The following is a 21,465-nucleotide window of genomic DNA, read 5'->3' as shown; positions in this document are numbered from 1 at the left end:
TGTCTTCATGATTCTGTGTGACCTGCCTGAGCCCTTGAAAGAAGGACTTTTCAGTGTACACAGCAACCCTGTCCTGTGTGTGGCGTCTCTGAGTCCAAGACAGTAGGGTTTATCTCTGTACACAACAGCAATCCAATCAAATACATGCACAGAGGGTGTTGCATGTGAACAGGCTGATGCCTTACCCCTGGAGGTATTACACAGTGAACAGCATGGCTACGGCAGAGGAAGTTGAAGAAGGCAAACTTCCTGATTTGTAACACAGGGACGTGAGAGAGGGATCAGTGGAAGGAGTCCAGCTTGTCCCTGAGCTATCGCCAGCGCAACAGAGAGGATGAAGGCAGGTGCTGAGACAATTTTTTTCAGATGCTCTTACTGACTCTAGGGTTAACACCTGCCTGTGTTCATTTATTTATTTATTTTTGACATTTCTAGAGCGCAACAAATACCCGTAGGCGTCTCGGCGCTAAACTGCACTTATTGAAACGAGAAGAGCTTAAATCATGATGGAAGTTCATTGGTCAAAGAGCCAAGTTTTTAGAAGTTTGCGAAATTGAAAGAGGGAAGAGCTTTGCCTAATATTTTGGGGAAGAGTATTCCACAGTTTCGAGGCCGCCACCAGGAAGCGGCGATCGCCCCAGGAGACTGTTTTGACACGTGGGACGATTAGCTGATTGAGAGTGGCTGATCGAAGCAGTCTGCTTGGTTTATAGCGTTGGAGTTGTTCTTTCAGAAAATGTGGGCCTTGACCATTCAGTGCTTTATAAACTATACATAAAGACTTGAAATGTATTCTGTTCCGGATTGTAAGCCAATGATATTCCTTTATGATTTTTGATGTGGGCTCAAATTTTGTTTTTCCAAAGAGCAGACGTGCTGCCGCATTCTGAATGGATTGTAGTTTCCTTATGACTCTGGATTGTGCATTAAGGAATAAACCATTGCAGTAGTCCAGAGTGGACAAAACTAAGGAGCTGACCAAGGTTTTGATGGCTGTTTCAGGGAGAAAAGGGTGAATCTTCCTAATCTCTTCATGAGATTAACATAGGAAGTAGTCTGCCTGTAAAAAGGAAGACTTACTTAGTCCAGTTATGCACTGAGGCAGAGGGAGCTGAAATGTCATTGATCGGTGTCGTCGGCCCTGGGCCAGCCCAATAGTGTTGGTGCCTAACCAAGGCAGGTTTGTGTGGAGTACTGAGCCACAAGGACAGATGCATATCCACTCCCCAGAGCCGTTGACCTTATGGGCCATCTGGGTGCTGCAAAGTTCTTGAGCATCTTTGAACCGACCCGTAGCTACTAACAGAAAGGTTTAACACCTAAGTCAAGGAAAAGACTGCATTGTGTACACCGGAGGGGTTATTCCAGTTAAGGTAATGCCCGTGGGGCTGGAAAACGCTCCTGCAACTTTCCAACGGCGAATCATGTTCTGTCAGGGCTCGAAGAGTTCCGTGAGGCCTGCCTGGATAATACTGCAGTGATTTGCAATTGAAGGAAGGAGCATCTACACCAGACACCAGACCACCGTGGTCAGGATGCATGGAGCGGGAATGACCATCAAGGGAGCCAAGTATCAGGTGGTGCAGTCTTCTGTTCTCTACTTTGGCATCAGGTGAGCAACAGAACAATTGGCATGTTGCACGCCAAGATCCAATCCGTGTTGTTGTGGGAAGTGCCCACTATCCAATCTCAAGAGAGAGCGTTCTTAGGACTCACTGGTTCCAACACAAAGTTTGAAGCTAACCTCATCCCTTGTGTCAGCTTTGACATCCAAGAAAGAGCCCAGGATGCCAATGTGGACTGGGGAGGGTCAAAAAGCTCCTGAGGCACTACAGCAAGCACGGTGCAGTGCACCCATACGGCAGGCCCTCTCTACAGCAAGCACGGTGCAGTGCACCCATACGGAAGGCTCTCTCTACAGCAAGCACGGTGCAGTGCACCCATACGGCAGGCCCTCTCTACAGCAAGCACGGTGCAGTGCACCCGTACGGCAGGCCCTCTCTACAGCAAGCACGGTGCAGTGCACCCGTACGGCGGGCCCTCTCTGCAGCAAGCACGGTGCAGTGCACACGTACGCCAGGCCCTCTCTACAGCAAGCACGGTGCAGTGCACCCGTACGGCGGGCCCTCTCTACAGCAAGCACGGTGCAGTGCACCCGTACGGCAGGCCCTCTCTACAGCAAGCACGGTGCAGTGCACCCGTACGGCGGGCCCTCTCTACAGCAAGTACGGTGCAGTGCACCCGTACGGCGGGCCCTCTCTACAGCAAGCACGGTGCAGTGCACCCGTACGGCGGGCCCTCTCTACAGCAAGCACGGTGCAGTGCACCCGTACGGCGGGCCCTCTCTACAGCAAGCACGGTGCAGTGAACCCGTACGGCAGGCCCTCTCTACAGCAAGCACGGTGCAGTGCACCCGTACGGCAGGCCCTCTCTACAGCAAGCACAGTGCAGTGCACCCGTACGGCAGGCCCTCTCTACAGCAAGCACGGTGCAGTGCACCCGTACGGCGGGCCCTCTCTACAGCAAGCACGGTGCAGTGCACCCGTACGGCAGGCCCTCTCTACAGCAAGCACGGTGCAGTGCACCCGTACAGCGGGCCCTCTCTACAGCAAGCACGGTGCAGTGCACCCATACGGCGGGCCCTCTCTACAGCAAGCACGGTGCAGTGCACCCGTACGGCAGGCCCTCTCTACAGCAAGCATGGTGCAGTGCACCCGTACGGCGGGCCCTCTCTACAGCAAGCACGGTGCAGTGCACCCGTACGGCGGGCCCTCTCTACAGCAAGAATGGTGCAGTGCACCCGTACGGTGGGCCCTCTCTACAGCAAGCACGGTGCAGTGCACCCGTACGGCAGGCCCTCTCTACAGCAAGCACGGTGCAGTGCACCCGTACGGCAGGCCCTCTCTACAGCAAGCACAGTGCAGTGCACCCGTACGGCAGGCCCTCTCTACAGCAAGCACGGTGCAGTGCACCCGTACGGCAGGCCCTCTCTACAGCAAGCACGGTGCAGTGCACCCGTACGGCGGGCCCTCTCTACAGCAAGCACGGTGCAGTGCACCCATACGGCGGGCCCTCTCTACAGCAAGCACCGTGCAGTGCACCCGTACAGCGGGCCCTCTCTACAGCAAGCATGGTGCAGTGCACCGGTACGGCAGGCCCGCGCTACAGTCAGGTCTTCATTGTCCGGACGGATGCCTACGGCAAAGGAGTTCTAGGTTACTGACTCAACGCGAAGACAAGTGTAAAGAGGTCCCGTGTCTTTTATTAGTTGTAGGTTACTACTCCGAGAGCGGACCTACTTGGCCATTAAGAAGGGAGTCTCTGCAAAGCACCCAAAGGACTGCAGTGAAACCAGCGATTGTGCCAACTTGGCAGCAGCTTCCCAGAGGGAAGCGGACATCACCTGGAGTCTGAACTGGAAGGAAAAGCTAGGTCCCTGATTTGAGGAGCCAGAAGCGGACTTGACTGAAGAGAAGGGGAAGGAGCGTGTAAACCCTGCCAAGGCAATCAGAGCGAGTGACCCTTGAGCCGGGGTCCGTCCTCCCAGAAAGACTCAAGGGAGAGTGAGCAGCATGGTCCTACATTGAAGCATTGTCTCTCCTACTTGCAGAAGCCAAGAAACTGTCGTGAATTGATTCTGAAGACTGAAGAAGAAGACACTGCTTTGAACCCCAGTGTGATCTAACACATGGTTGTCCTGATGAGTGCCCAAAGCAGACCGTGCCTCAGGAGAAGCAAATGTATCTGAAGCAGAAAAAGCCACCGTGCATCAAAGAGCTGGTGCTGGAGAAGACTGGCAGTGGCACCTGTGACCTTTGGCTCATGTCCAGCTCACCCCAGAGGAGAGTCTCCACCATCAGCCACATCTGCGGAGCTGGAGCATGTCCCCGTCAGATATAAACGGTGGCCTCCTAAAGCTGCTACTTCTGGACTCGAGTCACAGTGATGCTGCACTTGCAGCAGGTGCAGTTCCTTTCCAGAGGGGGCGAAGTGTCTGACGCGTGCTGAGGGCCGGACTGCAGCCGACGAAGGACTAAAGAGGACTCGCTTGAGGTGAGAGAGCTTTTGGGACACAAACTTTAAGACATAACTCTAAATGCTAGCGGTTGGGGGTGGCGAATAGAGGGGTTTGCACCGTATCTGTGCCACCAACCCATTACATCTTTTCCGTCTTTAAAGGGAAGTGGAGGGAGAGGAAGAACTTACATCAGGATAAAGTGGCCCTCCGCAAGTGAAACATTACCTATCTTTTGTAGTGTGTAGCATTTTGTTTTACATGTATTAAAACACGTTCTTTTCGCAAAAGACAAGCACCGGGTTGGACAATCACTTATTGTGCTATTGGGGGAATGTTGAGTTCTGAGCTTGTTGCAACTCCTGACTACTTCCATGTGAAGTCTGCAAGTGTGAGCAATCGCCCCCACTACCTCTGAGTATTAAATGGTGAAGGGGTTGTACTTTGTATAGTTTGCAGGGTCATAGCAGGACAGACCACAGGAGCGGAACATAATAGGCAAACTACTCCAAGCACCACTGCTGAGGGTGAGGCCCTGAAGCCCCCCGCCCCAAACTGGGTCTGGCAGGAGGGAAGGAAAATGCTACTTACCAGTATGCATCTGTTCTTGGCATGTAGGGCTGCTGACATTCACATCTTATGCATAGATCGCCGCCTAGTGTTGGGTCCGGATGTTTGCACCTTGTTGTCTTGGCAGAGTCTTCGAAGTATCACGAGATAGGTGACTCCTCCCCTAGACTACAGTGCGCATGGGCATCCTCTCCATCCTTAGATTGTTTTTCGCCATTGTGGCAAAGATGGAGTATAGAAAAGTAAGAGATGACCATGTAAGTGTATGTTAAGAAGGTAACCCTGCAGCTGTGACAGGCGCCGGGGAGGAGGGCGGGCGATATGAATGTCAGCAGCCCTACAAGCCAAGAACAGATGCATACTGGTAAGTAGCATTTTCCGTTCGAGGCATGTGGGCTGCTGAATTCATATCTTAGCATAGACTGTATAGCAGTTTCTCTTCTAGCGGTGGTCGCCTGTACCAGCTGCAGTTGTTTGAAAAAGAGTTTTAAGGACAGCCTGGCCTACAGCAGCTTGTTGTTTGGCTTGCACGTCAACACAGTAGTGTTTTGTGACAGTGTGCATGGTAGACCATGTAGCTGCTCTACATATGTCTTCTAAGGGAATATTTCCTAGGAAAGCCATGGATGCCCCCATTTTGCGCGTTGAGTGGGCTTTTGGGGAAACTGTTAAAGTGCGATTTGCCTTTTGATAGCATATTTGAATGCATTTAACTATCCATCTGGCTATTCCTGTCTTCGAAATGGGATTACCCTTATGTTGTGGAGAAAAAGCAACAAAAAGTTGCTTTGTTTTTCTGAATGATTTAGTTCTGTCCACGTAATATAGCAGAGCTCTTTTGACATCTAGTGTGTGTAGGGCTCTTTCAGCCTCCGACGGCGGGTTTTGAAAGAAAACTGGCAATTCTATGGACCGATTGATGTGGAAAGTGGATATAACTTTTGGCATGAATTTAGGGTTAGTACAAAGCACCACCTTATTTTGGTGTATTTGCATGAAGGGTTCCTGAATGGTTAGTGCCTGTAGCTCACTCACTCGTCTGAGGGAGGTAATGGCAATTAAAAATGCCACTTTCCATGTTAAGAATTGTAGTTCACATGAGTGGAGTGGTTCGAAAGGTGGCCCCATGAGTCTGGTAAGTACTATGTTTAGGTTCCGGACTGGCGAAGGTGGATGCTTTGGAGGGATAATTCTTTTAAGCCCTTCCATAAAAGCTTTAATAGGTGGTATTCTGAACAGGGACACGTGTTGCCTGTTTTGCAGATATGCTGCTATAGCAGCGAGGTGTAGCCTCATGGATGAGTGTGCTAGGTTACATCTTTGAAGATGTAGCAGGTAACAGATTATGTTTTGGATGGAGGCATCCAATGGATTGATTTGGTTATTACAATAAATAACAAATCTTTTCCATTTAGCTGCGTAGCATGCTCTGGTAGTGGGACGCCATGCCTCCTTGATAATGTTCATGCAGTCTGGAGGCAGGTTAAGATATCCGAATTCAAAGACCTCAGGAGCCAGATCGCCAGGTTCATCTGATTGGGATCTGGGTGCCTGATTTCTCCATGGTTCTGCGTTAGCAGTTGTGGCGTGAGGCACAGTCTTTGGTGTCTTGGTGTGTTGTGTACCATGGCTGTCTTGCCCATGTGGGAGCAACCAGGATCATTGTGAGTGACTGTTCTTTTAGTTTGCGTGCCACTAATGGAATCAGTGGGGTTGGCGGAAAAGCGAACGCAAATCTGCCTGACCAGTTCATCCATATCGCATTGCCTTGTGACAACGGATGTGGGAACCTGGCGGCAAAGGACCGGCATTTTGAGTTTTCATTTGTGGCAAACAGATCTATCTCTGGATGCCCCCACTCTTGGAAGAATGGTTGGAGGACTTGAGGGTGAATCTCCCATTCGTGTATTTGTTGGCTGTGTCGCTCAGTAGATCTGAGATCGGATTGTCTATCCCTGGCAGGTGTTATGCCAGGAGAAAGATGTTTTTTGGAATTGCCCACTTCCATATGCTCTGCGCTAGGTGAGACAGCTGTGGAGAGTGTGTCCCTCCTTGTTTCTGGATGTAGTACATGGCTGTCATGTTGTCCGTCCGGATTAACACAGCCTTGTTGCGCACGTATTTCGGGAAGGCTTTCATTGCTAGAAATACTGCTAGCAACTCTAAGTGGTTGATATGCAGTGTCTATTGCTTGACTGTCCAGAGCCCTTGGACTGTGTATTGAAGGAGGTGGGCTCCCCCAGCCTGTCAGTGATGCGTTCGCAGTTAATACTACCTGTGGAACCGGCTCTTGGAACAGTCGCCCCTGGTAAAAGGTTTTGTGGGTTCCCCCACTGCAGAGAGTTGTAAGTGCGACTATCTACTAACACTAGGTCTTTTAGTTGTCCTTGAGCTTGGTTCCACTGCCGTGCTAGGCATTCCTGCAATGGACGCATTTGAAGTCGGGCATGAGGGACAATGAATATGCAGGAGGCCATCATACCTATGAGCTGCACGAACACTCGCGCTGGCAAAGAGTGTTGTGGCAGAAATTTTTGAATGAGAGACTGTATGTTGGATATCCTGGCTGGATTTGGATATGACTTCGTCACTGAGGTATCTATTGTTGCTCCCAGGTATTGTTGTATGTGGGAGGGTTGCAGATGTGATTTTGGGTAATTTATGGAAATTCCTCGACTGTGCAGAAGCTGGATTGTCTGAGACGTATGGTTTGAACACTGTACGTATGAGTTGGCTTTTATGAGCCAATCGTCGAGGTAGGGGAACACATGGGGGTGTTGCCTTCTGAGATGTGCTGCTACTACTGCTAGGCATTTTGTAAAAACCCTTGGTGCTGTAGTTACCCCGAAGGGAAGAACTTTGAATTGGTAATGGTGACCTTCTATTGTGAACGTGAGATATTTTCTGTGAGCTGGATGTATGGGTATGTGAAAGTATGCATCCTTGAGGTCTAATGTAGCGAGGAAGTCGCCTTGCTGGAGTAGCGGGAGTACTTGTTGTAAAGTGATCATATGAAAATGCTCTGAAAGTATATATTGGTTCAGAGGTCTGAGGTCCAATATTGGTCTGAGGGACCCGTCTTTTTTGGGAATAAGAAAGTATAGAGAGAATACCCCTATGCCCTGTTGTTGAAAAGGGACTGCCTCTATGGCTCCCTTTTGTAGCATGGACAGCACCTCTTGTTGTAACAGCGTGATGTGTTCTTTTGACATTGGACGGTGTTTGGGTGGTATGTTGGGGGGAGTAGAAGTGAGTTCCAGGCAGTAACCATACTGGATAATTTGTTTCACCCACCTGTCTGTGGTAATGGCATTCCAGACTGGTAGGAATTGTGTTACTCTGCCTCCGACTGGTGTGAAGTGGTCTGGAGGGAGTGTGAACAAGTCACTGTTTGTTGGTGGCGGAGGCTCTGGTGTTATTACCACGTCCTCTGCCTTTGTTATTATTTCCTCTATAGCTTCCTCTGTTGGAGCCTTTATTAAAAGTGCCCTGGGTATTTGTTTTAAATGAAGAAGAAGTTTGGGATGTGTTGCCTTTGCCTGAGCCTCGAAAGGATGAGCGACGAAAAGAGCTCCTAGACTGTTGAAACTGAAGTGCACCCATGGACTTTGCGGTGTCAGTATCTTTCTTCATCTTTTCTAAGATGGTATCAACCGCAGGGCCGAATAAGAAATCCTGGTTAATGGGTTGATTAAGTATGGTAGACTGCACTTCATTTTTAAAACCTGAGATGCCGAGCCAGGCATGCCGGCGTAGCAACACACTAGTGTTGACAGACCGAGCGGCTGTATTGGCCGCATCAAGGGCGCATTTTATAGATGCGTTAGTGATGAATTTCCCTTCTTGAATTAGGTCGTTAGCTTTTGCCTTATAAGGTTCTGGTAGGTGTTGTAATAATCCCTCCCGTTCATCATAGTGTGCTCTGTCATAGCGTGCTAGAAGAGCTTGTGTATTGGCGATTCTCCAGGTATTTGCTGCCTGAGAGGCCACTCTCTTTCCTGAGGCTTCTAAGATTTTTGACTCTTTGTCAGGAGGGGGGCATCACCTGTTGTTTGAGAATTCACCCTTTTTCTGGCATTAGAAACAACTAGAGAGTCTAGTGGTAACTGAGACTTTATATAAGAGGGGTCTGTAGGGGCTGGTTTATATTTCTTTTCAATTCTTGGATTGAGGGCACGCGTTCTGGCTGGGTCTTTAAAGATGCCTGGTGCGTGCTTAAGTACTCCCTTTAGCATAGGGAGTGTGCGTATACTCTTCTCTGATGTTGGGAAGGTATTAAATAGGAAATCCTCCTCTATAGGGTCAGTGTGCATGCTTACACCATGATACTGAGCTGCTCTGTCAACTAGCTGGTTAAAAGCAACCATGTCATCAGTAGGGGATGGCTTAATGGGATATGTGGAGGGACCTGGTATGGGTTGTGTATCATCTGGGTCATTAGGGTCATTTTGATCGTCCCAAGTGTGATCTTGGTTTCCCTGATCATCAGGGTCTATGAAGTCCTGATGAGGGTCTTCACATATGTCCTCTTCCTCATCACAATGTGGAGGTGTAGGAGAATATGGAACATAAGGCATGTCAAAGTCCTTTTTCTTAGAGGGAGCAGGAGAAGGAGCCTCAGTGTCCAGTCTTCTCTTGTTCTTATTGTAGACTGTTATATGTCCTGTATTAGGGTCTAAATGCAGTCTATTTGGGTCTGGGCTCACTGGTTCAGGATGAAAAAGTTCTTCTTCCACTGTCCGTGGCTTCGGTGCCGATGTTTTTGGATTGGTCGATTGCTTGTTTTTATTTTTATCTTGAGCTTTTTTCGGCTCAACGTCTCTTGTCGGCTCGACAGCTGTTTTCGGCTTGACGGCCTTGTTGGACTCGACCACCTTCTTATGTTCGACGGTCTTTTTCGGGTCGCCGACTTTCTTCGGTTCAATTGCCTTTTTCGGTTCAACGGCCTTTTTCTGGTCGGAGGCAGTGTTCGAATCGACGACCTTTTTCGAGTCGATTCCTTTTTTTCGGCTCGATTACCTTTTTTTGGGTCAACGGTCTTTTTTGGATCAACGCCCATGTTTGGGTCGATCGTTTTCCTTGGATCGACGCCCTTTTTCTGGTCAACAGTCTTTTTCGGATCGACGACCTTTTTTGGTTTGCCGGTGTTTTTCGGATCGACGACTTTTCTAGTGTCGTGGCCCGTCTTAGGCTGTGAACAGTCTTTGAGTCTATGGCCTTTTTGGAAAGGGAATTGCTCGGTCCAGGGGTTCCCGGAAGGCTTGGTAATGGTCTTCGGAGCCCAGCCGGAAGGCCGGGCTTCTGAAGCTGTGTTTCGGACGTCGGCTAAGGCCTTTTGGCGATGCTTTGACTGGAGCCTTGTCTGGAGGTGGAGGCAGTGTAGGGGCTTTAGTACTCACGGTTTACCCCGGTGGGAGGTCTTCATCGGAGTCCAACTGGTCTTCTACGGTGACTAGCTCTAGGTCAGAGTCCGCTGCCTCTGGAAGTTCATGTTCGTCGTTGAAAATGTTTTCCGGTTCAGGGGCTTGTCGCTGCATCTCTTGTCGAGCAGCTCTTCGGTTCCGGATAGTTTTCTTCGACCGGAACTGAGCACAAGCTGGACAATCTTTCTCGTTGTGCTCCGGAGACAGGCACTTGTTGCATACTGTATGCTTGTCATTATGAGGAAACTTGGAACGACATTGTGGGCATCTTTTAAACGGGGTTCTTTCCATCGGCGGTAGGCCCACGTGGCGTCGAAAAGGCCCAACGGCCCGCGTCGACTACCAGAGATGGATGGAAAGAGTTGTCGAGTCGAGTGGTTTTTGGCCTTAGAACTTAGGAAACTTTCGATCCTGAAGTTGGAGTTGTCGAAGTGCATCCGAACCCAATGGCGGAGAAAAACAATCTGAGGATGGTGAAGATGCCCATGCGCACTATAGTCCAGGGGAGGAGTCACCTATCTCGTGATACTTCGAAGACTCTTCCAAAGACAACAAGGTGAAAACATCTGGACCCAACACTAGGTGGCGATCTATGCTAAGTTATGAATTCAGTAGCCCACATGCCTCGAACACAGAGTAACCCCCTATCTTTCATTAACTAGATGCATGATCTAAAAAGAAACCAACGCCCATGCTGCCAAGAACATGGCAGCCCAGAAACTCAGCACACTGCTCCCCTCATGGCCGAAGTAGGCAAAGTTATGACTCAAGCAGCTCTACACTTCTGCAGCTCCAGCACCCTTCATCATAACATTCCCTGTTCATTGAAAAGGCAGCAGTGTCAATCTCCACACATAAGAACCCAACGTCCTGCCCGTCACTGGTACCTCTGAGAAGGACCTAATGGGAGAAACTACACAGGGGTCAATCTCTAGCCATCTTCTCCCTTATTACCCTCTCTAGTATCAGCACTCTGGAAACAACACTCTGACACAGGTGTCCCTAAAGAAGCCTCACCACCTCCTCTCACCGCCTCTGGAATAAAGCACGCCCCAGTTCCCCTTCACCTCCCATGGAAGGAGGTGTTAGTGACCACCTCACAAGAACACCCCTTTTCTTCTTACATTTAGTGTGTAGGAAAGGACCACAGATTAAAGACGTACACACTCTAGACACAGGCAATATACCATCTCCAGTGCCCCCAAGCCCACCCCATGACCTCAGCACTTACTTGTTGAAGAGGTTAAGGCCGATGCGGTACTGCCGCCTCTGAACAACATCGTTGTTGAAGGCGGGTGAGTCCCAGCTGTGCCGGGTCTCCCGCTGGTAGGTCTGCTTGCACATAGTATTCGTTGGAGGCTCCCGCAGGCTGTCTCGTGACGAGGACCCGGTGCTGCAGTTGATGGTTTCGTTGGAGTTAGTGGTGCTGTTCAGGCTGTCATTATCACCATCTGAGATTTCAGGGTCTGACTTGGGGTGGAGTCCAGTTGTTGCACTGTTGCCATTACCCGCTGCCACAGCCTCAGGGTGAGGGTGATAGTGACGGTGTGCGTTGAGAGGTATGGGTGGCCGCGGTGGGCCCTGGGGGTGCACATGCTTGATGGTGCCATGGGGGTCACAGTTCTCCTGCTCATACACTGCTGGTCTGTTGTTTATCGAGCCCCTGTCTGAACGGTCACTGAGATCCACAGAACTGTCACTGGGGGGCTCGATGGTCAATAATGGGAGGTGCGCCCCCCGCAGTCGGTAGTCCCGGCAATCCATGCAGGACGGTGTGCTCTTGCGGCTGCCGGTCTCTCGACTGTCCTCCCTGGATGAGGTCGCCCAGTACTCTTGCCGGGAGCCCGCTCCCACATGGATATCCTGGTCCGAGCTCGGTGATCGGTCTAGAGACATGGGAGACACGGGGACACCTTCGTCCATATAAAGCGTGACATCACTGAAAGAGGTGGCTGTGCTGTCCTCTCGCTTGTCCTTGCCCTCCCCCTTCTCAGGCACTCCTGAGTCCTCCCGGCGGTCAGCGCAGTGAGGAGGCCGGCAGTTCAAGGCATCATCGATGGATTCCGCCAAGGACTTGACCTGAGGAAGAAGTCACAGCATTAGAATGGCGGTCATGAAGTGAGACGGACAGTACGGTTACTCTAATATGGAGCTAGTCCTTGGAAAGAAATCCGCTTTAAGAGGAAGAATGTTCTACAATCCCACAACACAGCATGCTCTCCAGTTCACTGAGCCAAGACATCATGAAGAAGGCGCCTGCCAGAAACCTATCCCTGGGAGGCGGCGAGTCCTTCTCTAGTCCAAGAGACTTCCCTCTAATTACGGAGAACTCGCATCGACAACAGACAACAGTGCTCACAGTGAGTGTAGGATGGAGCTGAGAAGGTGGGCTCCAGGTCCCTCTGGTACAGAGCGGGGTCTGGAACACTGACACCACAGGAACACGTAGACAACACAAAAACACAAACCAAAACAGCTGCACAAAGCCAACGCGCACTCTCTAGGTTTTGGTGACTACTGTTAGGGATTTGTCAATTCCCTTAAGTCTCAGCAGAAACAAGTGAAAGGACTGCATCACTGTTCTAGGGTCACACCAGTGCCCCTGAAGAACCATGAAGTGATGAAGGTAGCGTACACAGCATTGCCCCAGACGTCCCGCATCGACTAAAGCACTTTGCAAACTGTTCTATATCAAACAGAGGACATCCTCGGTTCTAAGGCAATGGGATGTTGGATTGAGTAGGGCAGTAAAGGAGGTGACAAGAAGAAAGATATTCTTTAGAAGATAAGTGACATGAGGCAGCCGGCTCGGAAGCAGCAGCTTTTATCATGTATCTCCTTTGCGGCAATGCTTAATTTCTCTCGTCAAACACCTCAGTTCAAAACATGGCTTCAGTCCTTCAGAGCCCACCGAACCAAGGTGGACGTGGCAGAGCCCACAGACCCTGTCTGACTCTCCTGTGTTGCTTTGACAAAAAGTCTTCAGACTTGCTGAAAGGCTCACTGTGCTCTGATGTCCCTGTCTCAATGCAAGAGTTGGCCCCAAGAAAGAATGAATGGCTTGAAGATCCCACACATGCTAAGAGTCAGAACCGTCTTAGACTCACCTGCTTCGAGAAGCTATCCTCCAGCTCAGTGGTCTCGGAGAATTCCCCAGAAGTGGTGATGGATTCCCCATCCATGCCACTGCAGGCACTGCCATACTGGAGACTCCTCTCAGCCTGCGTCCGCGCCGCTGCAGACACCCCCTCATCCAGGGACACAGGCTTGCCCTCGAAGTAAGCAGCGTTCTGGTGCTTCTCGTACTCTTCAAAGGAGTACTGCATCCGCATGTTGGAGAGAATAATGCGCCGGGACATGCGGCTCTCTGATGCAGAGCTACGAAGCCGCTCAAAGTTCTTATTCATGCGATATTGTCGAAAGGCATTCTGAATGGTTCGTGCAGCTCGCCGACTCAGGAAGTACCCACCATACTTGCGTTCCAACATCTCCACCTGTTTAGAGAAACAAAGGAAGGGACAGCAGCAAAATGGGAGACTCCGCGAACATAAGGATATCATTCGAAAGCAGATTGGAAGGAAGCAGACCACGTGTAACCTGTCAGCAGCCGGACATCACATCAGGCAGCCAGCACTGGGGCCCTGTTTCAGAATGACAGAGCCAGACCATCTCCTCAGACTACCAGCACCAGACCATCTCCCCAGACACCAAGCGACAGACTACCTCAAACTGACACCATCCAAACCCACCATCTCCTACACTCAAAATACAAACCTATGGAACACAAATGCCACTCCAAGGAGGTAACACGTGGTCACATAGTGCATGTTTGGTATCCAGCTGACACCTCCAGAAGACACTCCCTCTATGAGACTGCCACCACAACCAGCTGACACCTCCAGAAGACACTCCCTCTATGAGACTGCCACCGCAACCAGCTGACACCTCCAGAATACAATCCCTCCATTAAATGCCACTGCAACCAGCTGACACCACCAGAAGACAACCCCTCAGTGAGACTTCCAATGCAACCAGCGGACACCACCAGAAGACAACCCCTCCATGAGATGCCACCGCAACCAGCGGACACCACCAGAAGACAACCCCTCAGTGAGACTTCCAATGCATCCAGCTGACACCTCCAGAAGACACTCCCTCCATGAGACTGCCACGGCGACCATCTGACACCAGCAGAAGACAATCCCTCCATGAGATGCCACCGCAACCAGCTGACACCACCAGAAGACAATCCCTCCATGAGATGCCACCGCAACCAGCGGACACCACCAGAAGACAACCCTCCATGAGATGCCACCGCAACCAGCGGACACCACCAGAAGACAATCCCTCCATGAGATGCCACCGCAACCAGCGGACACCACCAGAAGAAAATCCCTCCATGAGACTGCCACCGCAACCAGCTGACAGCTCCAGAAGACAATCCCTCCATTAAATGCCACTGCAACCAGCAGACACCACCAGAAGACAATCCCTCCATGAGACTGCCACCGCAACCATCGAACACCAGCAGAAGACAATCCCTCCATGAGATGCCACCGCAACCAGCGGACACCACCAGAAGACAATCCCTCCATGAGATGCCACCGCAAAAAGCGGACACCACCAGAAGACAATCCCTCCATGAGACTGCCACTGCAGCCAGCGGACACCACCAGAAGACAATCCCTCCATGAGATGCCACCGCAACCAGCGGACACCACCAGAAGACAATCTCTCCATGAGACTGCCACCGCAACCAGCGGACACCACCAGAAGACAATCCCTCCATGAGATGCCACCGCAACCAGCGGACACCACCAGAAGACAACCCTCCATGAGATGCCACCGCAACCAGCGGACACCACCAGTAGACAATCCCTCCATGAGATGCCACCGCAACCAGCGGACACCACCAGAAGAAAATCCCTCCATGAGACTGCCACCGCAACCAGCTGACAGCTCCAGAAGACAATCCCTCCATTAAATGCCACTGCAACCAGCAGACACCACCAGAAGACAATCCCTCCATGAGACTGCCACTGCAACCAGCAGACACCACCAGAAGACAATCCCTCCATGAGACTGCCACTGCAACCAGCAGACACCAGCAGAAGACAATCCCTCCATGAGACAGCACTGCAACCATCGAACACCAGCAGAAGACAATCCCTCCATGAGACTGCCACCGCAACCAGCGGACACCACCAGAAGACAATCTCTCCATGAGACTGCCACTGCAGCCAGCGGACACCACCAGAAGACAATCCCTCCATGAGACTGCCACTGCAACCATTGAACACCAGCAGAAGACAATCCCTCCGTGAGATACTACTGCAACCAGCCGACACCTCCAGAAGACACTCCCTCCATGAGATGCCACTGCAGCCAGCAGACACCACCAGAAGACAATCCCTCCAAGAGATGCCATTGCAGCCAGCAGACACCACCAGAAGACAATCCCTCCAAGAGATGCCACTGCAGCCAGCAGACACCACCAGAAGACAATCCCTCCAAGAGATGCCACTGCAGCCAGCGGACACCACCAGAAGACAATCCCTCCAAGAGATGCCACTGCAGCCAGCAGACACCACCAGAAGACAATCCCTCCAAGATATGCCATTGCAGCCAGCGGACACCACCAGAAGACAATCCCTCCATGAGATTGAACCCCAACCATTGAACACCAGCAGAAGACAAACCCTCAGTGAGATGCCACCGCAACCAACGGATACCACCAGAAGACAATCCCTCCAGGAGACTACCAATGCAACCGGCGGATACCACCAGAAGACAATCCCTCCATGAGATGCCACCGCAACCAGCTGACACCACCAGAAGACAATCCCTCCATGAGACTGCCACTGCAACCAGCGGACACCACCAGAAGACAATCCTTCCAGGAGACTGAACCCCAACCATTGAACACCAGCAGAAGACAATCCCTCAGTGAGATGCCACCGCCATTGAACACCACCAGAAGACAATCCCTCCATGAGACTGCCACTGCAACCAGCTGACACCACCAGAAGACAATCCCTCCATGAGACTGCCACCGCAACAGGCGGACACCACCAGCAGACAATCCCTCCATGAGATTGAACCCCAACCATTGAACACCAGCAGAAGACAATCCCTCAGTGAGACTGCCACCGCAACCAACGGATACCACCAGAAGACAATCCCTCCATGAGACTGCCACTGCAACCAGCTGACACCACCAGAAGACAATCCCTCCATGAGATGCCACCGCAACCAGCTGACACCGCAAGAAGAGAATCCCTCCATGAGATGCCACCGCAACCAGCGGACACCACCAGAAGACAATCCCTCCATGAGATGCCACCGCAACCAGCGGACACCACCAGAAGACAATTCTTCCATGAGATACCACCACAACCAGTGGACACCACCAGAAGACAATCCCTCCAGGAGCCTGCCAACACAACCAGTGGACACCACCAGAAGACAATCCCTCCATGAGACTGCCACTGCAACCAGCTGACACCACCAGAAGACAATCCCTCCATGAGATGCCACCGCAACCAGCCGACACCACCAGAAGACAATCCCTCCATGAGACTGCCACCGCAGCCAGCGGACACCACCAGAAGACAATCCCTCCATGAAATGCCACCACAACCATCGAACACCAACAGAAAACAATCCCTCCAGGAGACTAACAATGTAACAGTGGACACCACCAGAAGACAGTCCCTCCAGGAGACTGCCACTGCAACAGGCGGACACCACCAGAAGACAATCCCTCCATGAGACTGCCACTGCAACCAGCCGACACCACCAGAAGACAATCCCTCCATGAGACTTCCACTGCAACCAGCTGACACCACCAGAAAACAATCCCTCCAGGAGCCTGCCAACACAACAAGTGGACACCACCAGAAGACAATCCCTCCAGGAGACTGCCACTGCAGCCAGTGGACACCACCAGAAGACAGTCCCTCCAGGAGCCTGCCAACACAACAAGTGGACACCACCAGAAGACAATCCCTCCAGGAGACTGCCACTGCAGCCAGTGGACACCACCAGAAGACAGTCCCTCCAGGAGCCTGCCAACACAACAAGTGGACACCACCAGAAGACAGTCCCTCCATGAGACTGCCACTGCAGCCAACGGATACTGCCCTTATACTGGCAATAGCCTGCAGACAACAAACGCAGATGGCAGTTCTGGCAGTGCCTGCCAGCTTCAGTAACAACCCTTGCCTACAAACTACTACCACAAATCTGCCCCGAAACTCCCACAAGAGTGAGCTAGTCAGGGACAGTTAATGCAAACAACCACCTGCTATTTGACTACCAAAACAAGAAGTACCACCAACCCTCAAACTAACCTTGACTCAGCGATGAGGTTAACATAAGAAGAAGACCCTGCCTTCAGAGTACTGCTGTCGGCACACTGCATGGCAAGGACCAGCTAACTGATGCTGTTAGTCTACAAACACAGGAGGTCAAGCCCACACTGGAAACAAGAAGCCTCACCCATGCCCTCAAAACATTACCCGCGCTCCTCAGAACTTCAAGTGCCTATGCACATGGTACTAAGACAAGGCACTACCATTGCCTTTACACTGCTTACACAAAGGAGTAACCCAAGCCCATTCTACTAATATGAAGACTTACTCATGTCCTCGTCCAGTAACAAGGAGTTACCCTTGCCCTCTGATAAGACAAGGAGTCACTCATACCCTCCGTACTACATCAAGGAGTAAGCCTTTCTCTCTGATAAGACAAGGAGTTACCCGTGATCACATACAAGGAGTCACCCACACCCTCCGTACTACATCAAGGAGTAAGCCTTTCTCTCTGATAAGACAAGGAGTTACCCGTGATCACATACAAGGAGTCACCCACACCCTCCGTACTACATCAAGGAGTAAGCCTTTCTCTCTGATAAGACAAGGAGTTTCCCTTTCCTTCGTGCTAACACAAGGAGCTACCCATGACCGCATATATGGAGTCACCCAAACCCTCCGTACTAAGCCAAGGAGTTACTTATGCCCTCTGTTAAGACAAGGAGATACCCATGACCGCATACAAGGAGTCACCCAAACCCTCCGTACTATGACAAGAAGCTGCCTTTGCCTTCTGATAAGACAAGGGGGTTCTCTTTCCTTCGTGCTAACACAAGGAGTTACCCATGACCGCATATAAGGAGTCACCCATACCCTTCATACAACAAGGAGTTACCCATGCCCTCTGATAGGACAAGGAGTTACCCATGCCCTCTGATAGGACAAGGAGTTACCCATGCCCTCTGATAGGACAAGGAGTTACCCATGCCCTCTGATAGGACAAGGAGTTACCCATGCCCTCTGATAGGACAAGGAGTTACCCATGCCCTCTGATAGGACAAGGAGTTACCCGTGACCGCATACAAGGAGTCACCTATACCCTTCGTACTAAGACAAGGATTTACTCATGCCGCTGATAAGACAAGTGGTTTCCCTTTCCTCCGTGCTAACACAAGGAGCGACCCATTCCCTCATATGGATTATATACAAGGAGTGACCGATGTCCTCCATACCTTCATCGTAACACAAGGAGTTACCCCTGCACTCTGTAGTAATACAAGGAGTTAGTCATGCCCTTATACTAATACACAAGGTGTGACCCAAGCCCCTGGTACTAATACAGTAACGCACCTTTGCCTTCTGACATTAATGCACGGAGTCACTCATGCTCTCAGATGTAAACATGTGAAGTTACCTGTGCTCTCACACTCTAACACAGACGTCACTCATGCCTTTGGATAGTAACACATGGAGCCCCCCGTCCTCAGGGCCCTACTGCTAACAGCCCTCTCTTGCCCTCACTCAGCTAATACATTATACTCTCGCCTGCCCTCAAGCTGCTAACACACAAACTTACCTCCACTCTCTGCTCTCAGACACCTGACACATTCAGTTGTTTCCTGCGGGCTGCAGTCAGGCAAGCAAAAAGAAGTGGCAATTGTGACCTGAAGCGTCGAAGTAGGAAGCGTGCGGAACCCGTGGCTCTACCACAATTCACATGCTGCTGTACCCCTGCCTCAGGCTGCAAACATCACAAGTTATTCTTTGCTCTTCATTTGCTACCAGAGGAAGGCCAAGGCAAGTCTGAACCTGGAAGGCAGCTGAAAACTGTCACATACCTGTTGTGCTGAAGTCCCTGAGCTCAAAATTTCTGCTGCCACATTCCAACCTTTATGATGCCGGCCTGGGTACAGAGCTTACAACTGGGTTCTAATTGAAACATCTGCCCATTCCAGGCAGTGGGCCCACTGAGCCACACTGAAGAGGAAAAGAAAGCCAGCAACGCCCCCCAAAAGGGGTCACATGGTTTGTCATGGAGGGAGCAATTACAAGTTACAGATGGTGGGTGTGTGGCCCTGTGGTGAGACTGGCAAGGGTCCAGTGTGAACTGGTATGTGCTAGGTCTGGGCCTTGGCTGTGCCCAGCCTGCACCAGGTACTAGTTTTGTGGGGCATAAGCAAGCCCAATCTATGCCAAGGCTGCGTCCAGTAAAAACCCAATATGCCTCAGGAGTTATTCTGGTGTGGACCCAATGTGAGCAGACTGGGAACCTGTTCCTTAAGACCTTCTGCACTTGTGCTCTACTGAAACACTCTTCATCGGTTGAAGAGTCGCCCGGGAAGAAGTTCAGTGTCGCTTCGCTTTATGCTTCGCACAGTTCAGACATTGGGAGTGCGTGGGGTGGACGTCCTCCAACCCAGAGACCACAGTGCTTTGTAACTGATAAAGGACCATGATAGGAGGGTACGTAGAGGATGTCCGGTACGGAAGCCTGGGCTACTTACTTTGTTTGAAACCATGGTGGGCAAACTTCTTCCACTTGGAAGAATAGCGAGCTTATGTACTGGGCTTATAAACATCTTTTAGAAGGAGCATACACTCTTCTGGAAGGTGAATCTCCCCAAAATTCATGTTCTAAGTTGCAAGTTTGATAGATTCAGTGTCTTGATGTTTGAGTGGCACGGCTGATCCTGCGTGAGCAGATCTACTCACTGAGACAATGTCTCACGGGAGTGAACAAACATCTCTTCTAGAGCAGAAATCCACAGCTGTTTTGCTCACGTGGATGCAGTCAAGATGATCCGCATGTGTCCGTGCTGTTGTGTCCTGGGCCCTAGGCCCTCATGCTGATAATGTATTGACACAAACACCGTTATGGGGATACTACAACTGGCCCCGAGCACGTGCACCAGGGCCCTTTTATTAACAGGCTCACGTCACTCGTGACGCCTGTGAGGGATGTGTGTGGGGATGCAAGTGTGCCCACTCCCATAGGGGAAGCGGCTCTAAACTCTATGCCTGTCGAGACACTAGAACATGTCTCGCAAGACATAACATTTGCTTCATTTTTCTTACTACGTACGGAATTAATAGTAGTGGAGGAAAAGCATAGGCAAATATCCCGGACCAATTTATCCAGAGAACATTACCCAGGGACTGTGTGTGTGTGTACCGGAGGTGAAGCCTGGGCAGTGGCAGTGAGGTCAATAGTTAGTGTTTCCCATGACTGAAAGCACAAATGAATCACCTAGGGATTGAGATGTCCCATTCATGTGTCAGTTGAATCCTGCTGTACAAGACCCCCCGTCACTGTCCTCTCGTTGCAGATGCTTCGCCTGAAGAAGGGCTTGAAGGTGAATGGCCCAATTCCCCCTCTCCTATACGAAGATTGACACTGGGGCGAAGGTGTGACTCCGTTTTTGGATACAGTGTATGATGGTTGCAGACGAGCACTGCTTTGTTGCGAGTCACTGGGTGGAATGTGTGTTGTGCCATCTGCACGGACACTCGTGCTAGCAGATTCATGCGTAACCTCAGCTGCAGTGGGGTCCAGACCCCTGGATGGTCCAATAGTCCAGCTGTATGTCCCACCCTGTGAACAAGCCCTCTGGGGTAATGGTCACTTGCGGCTTTGGGTCAGACAATGACCTGCCCAGTAACAAGTTGTAGTTATTCAATATTTTCGTTTATGCTGGAATCCGGGCTATACCGCAAAAAGAACAATTAATGAACAGAACGCTGATTAATGTCAAACATTCACCCAGTACAGAGATCTGGGCCCTTAATGCATCTTTTTTTTGCTCCCCATGGCATTGCAGTTTAAACCCAACCATCGCTATCCGGGCTCTACCAGCACTCGGTCACCCAGTGAGCAGTCACTTCTGAGCACTGCCTGGGTCGACACTCTTGCAAGCCAGAGGTTGGCACCCTTGCAAGCAGGAGCCATCATTCTCACTGTCAAAGGCTGCAAGGCCTGGTGACGGGGAAGCAGCATTTGAAATGTTGTCTCTCTCTCATCGTTGGCACAGACTTTGCCGGTCATAGTGTTCAATATCTATCACTCCTAAGACAGGTTCTATTGGCTGAGTGACGCTGCTTGTGGAGTGTGGGTGAGGCATTGCTAATAGCTGCTCCTCTAATCCAT

The 21,465-nt window shown here is 50.9% G+C and overlaps 1 protein-coding gene across 4 annotated transcripts in view; it reads right to left on the bottom strand.

Annotated features, from left to right (window-relative positions):
• Positions 1-21,465, bottom strand: part of IQSEC2 (IQ motif and Sec7 domain ArfGEF 2) — a 359,223-nt gene that overhangs the window by 173,309 nt on the left and 164,449 nt on the right. For all 4 annotated transcript variants that reach the window (XM_078664507.1, XM_078664509.1, XM_078664510.1 and 1 more), the window contains exons 3-4: positions 13,116-13,502; positions 11,240-12,087 (exon numbers count right to left, since the gene is read on the bottom strand). In XM_078664507.1, the coding sequence (XP_078520633.1) occupies positions 11,240-12,087; positions 13,116-13,502 (1,235 nt within the window). The remainder of the gene's footprint in view (positions 1-11,239; positions 12,088-13,115; positions 13,503-21,465) is intronic.

This window comes from Lissotriton helveticus, chromosome 10 (assembly GCF_964261635.1).
Source record: "Lissotriton helveticus chromosome 10, aLisHel1.1, whole genome shotgun sequence".
In the NCBI taxonomy this organism is placed as follows: domain Eukaryota; kingdom Metazoa; phylum Chordata; class Amphibia; order Caudata; family Salamandridae; genus Lissotriton; species Lissotriton helveticus.
This window is presented reverse-complemented; position numbering and strand designations above follow the sequence as displayed.